General features: G+C 49.4%; 1 protein-coding gene across 1 annotated transcript; it reads right to left on the reverse strand.

Moving 5' to 3' along the window:
* Window positions 1–1,165: 1,165 nt before the first annotated feature.
* Window positions 1,166–5,516, reverse strand: snrpb (small nuclear ribonucleoprotein polypeptides B and B1). The gene is made up of 7 exons (XM_046076352.1): window positions 5,358–5,516; window positions 4,154–4,305; window positions 2,498–2,609; window positions 2,201–2,353; window positions 1,993–2,122; window positions 1,433–1,558; window positions 1,166–1,358 (listed from the first exon to the last, which is right to left on the reverse strand). Exons 1-7 carry the CDS (start codon window positions 5,358–5,360, stop codon window positions 1,318–1,320), a joined length of 717 nt encoding a protein of 238 aa, XP_045932308.1. The 5' UTR covers window positions 5,361–5,516; the 3' UTR covers window positions 1,166–1,317.
* Between the last annotated feature and the right edge of the window lie 595 nt (window positions 5,517–6,111).

The following is a 6,111-nucleotide window of genomic DNA, read 5'->3' on the forward strand; positions in this document are numbered from 1 at the left end:
ATTTGCTTTAATTTGCGAGTTTCAGTATTATACCATGGAGCTAACCGTCTTTGTTTTAGTATTTTCTTTTTTAGAGGGGCTACAGAGTCGAGTGTCATTCGCAGCGAGCCTGCAGCACTATCAACAAGATGATCGATTTGGGAGGGACTGAAATTAGCATAGGAGTCCTCCGTTACTTTGTGACTAGATAATGAATTTAGAGCTGATGGAATCGCATCCTTAAATTTAGCTACAGCACTATCAGACAGACATCTTGTATAGAAATTTTTGCCCAATGGCGAGTAGTTCAGCAATACAAACTCAAAAGTTATCAAACAGTGGTCGGACAAAGAGGGATTCTGTGGGAACACCACTAAATGTTCAATTTCAATACCATACACCAAAACAAGGTCGAGGGTGTGGTTAAAACAGTGAGTCGGTTCATGAACAGAAAACCATGTGACGCTTCAGGTTAAAGTTCACATGAAACCAGAGGTCAAAGGTTTTATTAGACCGGTACAGGAGACCTGATTCTCTCTGAACCAGATTCTATATAAACCCTCTAATCCAGCATGAAGACGTGAATCAGGTTTGTTGTCCACACAGCAGGACGCAGAAGATGAAACCATGTGGAGAAATCAAAGATCTTCACAGGACGAGGAGACAGACGGTCTTTAGTTTCTGAGGACAGCACGTGGTTCCTCCGTGTTCATGTCCACCTTATGGTTACACAGGGAACATTTGTCACCACAGGCTGTGGAGGGGGGGGGGGCGCTCCAGTGTCCAGTCCACCTGAACTGACGGGTCTGACCGTGAGGAAGTGTAGTTGAACCCAGTTGCGAATTCGCTCATTTTCATGGAGACCTGAGTCATGTTTAAATTCTTTGTCCAGTTCTTCCTGACGGCGGTTCTACTGGAGCACGCAGTCGTCACGCCGTGTTTTCTGTCTGAATTCGCCCTCGTTCACTTCCTGATCATAAATTGTTTCCGTTCCTTCAGAGTATCTGACGGCTAAACGGCGATTCTGTCCGACAGGAAACAGTGTTGTAAATAGTCTGTTTAAAGCGCCGTGACGTCACTTCAACCTCAGGTTTATAGATCAGCCGAGGACAGACGTCCTACCGGTTCAGCTTCAGAAACATGCGACATCACTTCCTGTTTAATAATGAGGTAATCTGAGCTCTGATTGGCTGCAACTTCAGGCTTTATTAACGTTACCATGGAAACAAATCAAATCGTCCTGAAGAAACTTTATTTAAAAAACCCACAAATCTGAAGATTTAAAAAAAAAAAAAAAAAACAACAACTCTATACAGGTGAGTGAGGGGCGGGGCTTCCTCAGGGCCGGGGGGGCGGTCTCATGCCGGGAGGGGGCGGTCCTGAAACAGAACACAGAGCTCACATGACTGTTCACAGTAATTATTGATGACCCGTCTCCATGGCAACAGCTTACCTCTCATGCCAGGGGGCGGCGGCCTCATGCCTGGGGGGGGCATCCCCATCGGAGCGCCCCGACCCGGCGGCATCCCCATCGGAGGACCCATCGGGGGCCGCATGCCAGGGGGCGGGCCCATCATACCTGCAGGGGGAGGAGCCAGGAAACAACCAATCAGCACACAGACGGGACGTTCACACAAGATGATTTCCTATAATCGGCGGGCGTGTCTGAGGTGGATTTAAACAGGATCGTAGCTCCAGGAGCTACCGTGGTCATTCTGACTTTAGCACAACACTGATGTTTTACAAACCTCTCGTCAGCTGACTTCCTGTTGCTACAGACCAGTTAGCGTCGCCGCTGATTTATCCGCTTTTAGCGTCTTTCACAGTTTCTTCATGTTTTACAGCGTTTGTCGACTGAGCGGATCACAGAAACGCTGTTAGGTGCCAGGAGCTGAAGTTCGACGCCGGCCGCAGCATTAACCGGCTCCTGGCACCTAACAGGTGGTTGCTATGGCTCTCCCAGCAGTTGCCAAGGTAAAGCGCCACTGAGGCAGCGAAAACCAATCACGTCACCTGGAGGCGGCGCTCCTCGGCCCATCGGGGGCGGGGCTCCTCTCCCGGGTGGATACTGCGTGGGCGCCCCGGCGATACTGGCTCCTGCTGCGGCGGCAGCCACCGTCCCTCGGCCCTGCGGCGTCATTACCTGGAAACACACAGGAAGCAGTCATCACCTGAGCACGCACACACCTGAGGGTAGAACAGCTGATGTTGCCATGGTTACCTGCTGCGAAGGCCCGCCCACTCCTCTGACGGGGCCCGCGAGTCCGGCCGGAGCCTGAGGCATCGGAGCTCCCGCAGGGACGCCACGACCCGCCGCGCGGCCCACGCCCGGACCTCCCGCCACGCCCGCCAACGGGACCCGAGCGATACCCGTCTGATGGGGGAGGGGCAAGAACATCAGTTAGAACACTTTGCGCTACCTGTCCGGTACCCGTGTTCCCTCAGGAGAATGGCTTATTGCTAGTCTACGACGACGTCACCACAGGTGCGTCTCCTATTGGCTGCATGTTCCACTTACATCTTTAGGGGGCGGGCCCTCCACCGTCATAGAGACCAGGTTCTCCCCCCTCAGCAGAACCAGACCCAGAACCCTCTTCTCCTCTCGCTCCGGCTGCTTTGAGTTCTTCGGCCTGAAGGAAGACAAACAATCATTACCCAGCATGCCCCGCTGCCGACCACAGACAGGACCAGGTGCAGTCAGCTGCGTCGGTTCCCCAGAGAAGAGGACGTCATTAATTTAGGACCAAACAACAATCACAAATATACACGTGAGAAAGTTACGGTCCAGCTGCAGGAGAAATATTACACTTCACAGGAGGGTCGATGACATCACGCCGCTGAGCCAGCGTTGCAACTGTAACACGTTCACCGCACATTGAGGGGCGCCATCTGCAATGAAAACAGGACGGCCAAACCGAGCCGAGGTGGTTCTGGTAACGGCGTGTTTGCAGCAGAGGGCCGTCAGGTCTGCGAGTGTGGCGAGAACTGAAGGAGGTGAATTCACTCCGTGAGTGATACTGAAAACGTGCCCGCTAAACCCGCCCCCTCCTTCCCCAGCCCGCAGACGTCATGTGACGCCTCATGAGCACTGAGCGCCACCCGCTCAACATGTGACTGAACTGAGATCAGGCAGCGCTGTGTAGGTTCTGGACTCCTCTCCAAATTAGAGGTCGACCGATTTTTGGCATTTTTAACATAATCGGCCAATATCCAAGTATATCAAGCCGATTATTAGGCAGGCGCATCTGCGGGCAGCCTAGTGTTGTCGTGGAACACGTGTTTGACGCGAGCTGCCGCTAGAGTCATTTTCCAGCCGAGTGAGCAGCAGACCTCATCCAGTGCCTAAGGAGCTAACGGTAAGGATTCAATTCTTATTACTCCTTTATATTTAATTAAAAACTTTTGATATGTTACTGCTAACTTCGAGTAAAAACCTGAATAAGACACATGACATTCAGCTAATTTGGATCGTAGTTGAAGTTGCATTATCACAGAAGAGTTGCTATCATGTCACAATAAGTAAGCAATAATTTTGCAACTACAGAGTGAATCTGAGACTTTTATTTGTTCTGTTTGTGTGTCTTATATTGAGGGTTGTCACTCAATGCAGAGAAATAAGTAATAAAAGAGACCAACGCACTATAGGCTAGTGACAGACTGGCTTTGCTTTGCTAACGGGTAGCTACAGACAGACCCGGTGCTGATACGGCACTGGAACCTTAACGACCGTTATCTACCGCACCGAATATCAACGCGGATTTCTGTGCTTCAGTTCGGTGCAAATAGAGGTTAAAAACCAAGCAAATATCGGCCAAAATAGAATCGGCAGCATTAATCGGCCATCGGCCGACCCGGATTTCAAAAGATCGGTATCGGCGTGAAAAAAAACCATATCGGTCGACCTCTACTCCAAATCATTTTCAGGAATAAAGTCCAGATGAGGAAAAGTTGCAGGTTTAGTTAGAGGCCCCTAGAATCTTCAGTGAGGGGCCACAGGGCTCCCAGTCTGGAGCTCCTCAGATTAATCCACGAGGAGGCGCTCGTGACCCAGATCACCAGGACTCAGACTTTGGTGAACTCAGAAGGAAATAAGATTTGGATTTTTGAGCCCCCAACCCCCCCTGCCCCGGGTTCTGCACGCCGCCTGAGCTGATGGCGGCGGCCTTTCACCTACTTGATCTTCCTGAACTCGTCGCAGTCGCACAGGATCAGGTTCATGTGTTTGTCGAAGGCCTTGAAGGTGCCGATGAAGATGCGTCCGTCCTGCAGGATGCACCTCATCCTGAAGTCGATGTGCTGCAGCATCTTACTGCTCTTTCCCACCGTCTGCAAACCAATCACAGGCAGGCATTACTACGACATCACCACGCCACCAGCTGTTTGTTAGCAGCGCCATGTTGAGTCACGGTGACGTTACACCAGGGGTCAGCTAACGGCTGGCCATTTTAGATTTCCTGTTTACTATAACGGCCACATTCGCCTGGCGCTTCACCTGGACTGCGCGTCTAATGTTTCCCTACCAGTACCGCGTTTGCCGCCTACCGTCCATCAGTACTGTTACAAATACTGCCGTCACTGCAGCTGCAGAGCTCTGAGACACCGTGTTTCCACAGAGCGACACAGCAGGAGGAGGCTGCAGGGAGGAAGGATGAGGCTAAACTACCTGTTGAGATCAGAAAATGTCTGAATAAGCTAACGTAGCAGGGCCCTGATCGAGCAGAACTCCATTCAGAAAACAAGCATTTTAACTGTCGTTGTCCTGCCGTCTTGCAGACAGACCTGACAAAGCACCAATTCATATGTTGAAGAAATCGGCATCATGATGTTATTTCGGCGTCACTTTGATCCGTTAATTGAAACCACATCACAGTAAATGTTTGTTTTGTTTCCATAGTAATGGCGGCTTGTGTGTGAACACTCGGCAGCAGTCCTGCGTTAAAACCCCCTTGATTAAAACGAGATTTGGTGTGAATGCGCAGTAAAGACTCGAGCTGCTCCGCTGGTTAGTCAGTAAAGTGTTACTGAGTCTGGTTAGCCGTTAGCTTCGTTAGCTCCCGTGTGTGCGCGTGGACCCGGTAACAAGCCCCAGTAGCACCGGTGCTAGCGGGTCGGCTAACAGCTAACAAACACGGCGGCCGTCCCGGTACCGGCTGTTCGTTAAACAGAACCCCGTTAACGGGCCGAGGTAAAGTGATTAACCCGACTGACCTGCGATCAGTTCAACAGCCTGTGACGCGCCGAGCCGCAGCTCTTCACCGACGTTCGTCAGACGTCCATTCAAACTCCCGCCATTATCAAACTAAACCGGTAACAAACCCGTTAATACCGAGCTCCCCGCGGCGGGCTGCCCGCGGACTCTCGGCCCGGTAAACACTCACCATGTCTGCGGTTCTGATGGCTCCGATTCCCGCAGGATTCACCAAACAAACCCAAAAAATTGACCCGCGGAGCTCCGCCGGGCCGTCTTTATCAGAGAGTCACAGGAAGTGACGTAGGAGGGACCTGGAGCCGCAGCGCAACTCGTCCTACCCGAACACCGGAAACATAAAGAGTTCCTACCCGAACAAAGGAAACCGGAGATTTGTGAACTCCACCAGTACTCATGATTACTACTACTATTTATCAGTACTCATGATTACTACTACTATTTATCAGTACTCATGATTACTACTACTATTTATCAGTACTCATGATTACTACTACTATTTATCAGTACTCATGATTACTACTACTATTTATCAGTACTCATGATTACTACTATTTATCAGTACTCATGATTACTACTACTATTTATCAGTACTCATGATTACTACTATTTATCAGTACTCATGATTACTACTACTATTTATCAGTACTCATGATTACTACTACTATTTATCAGTACTCATGATTACTACTATTTATCAGTACTCATGATTACTACTACTATTTATCAGTACTCATGATTACTACTACTATTTATCAGTACTCATGATTACTACTACTATTTATCAGTACTCATGATTACTACTATTTATCAGTACTCATGATTACTACTACTATTTATCAGTACTCATGATTATACTACTATTTATCAGTACTCATGATTACTACTACTATTTATCAGTACTCATGATTACTACTATTTATCAG

Source organism: Micropterus dolomieu, linkage group LG18 (genome assembly GCF_021292245.1).
Source record: "Micropterus dolomieu isolate WLL.071019.BEF.003 ecotype Adirondacks linkage group LG18, ASM2129224v1, whole genome shotgun sequence".
In the NCBI taxonomy this organism is placed as follows: domain Eukaryota; kingdom Metazoa; phylum Chordata; class Actinopteri; order Centrarchiformes; family Centrarchidae; genus Micropterus; species Micropterus dolomieu.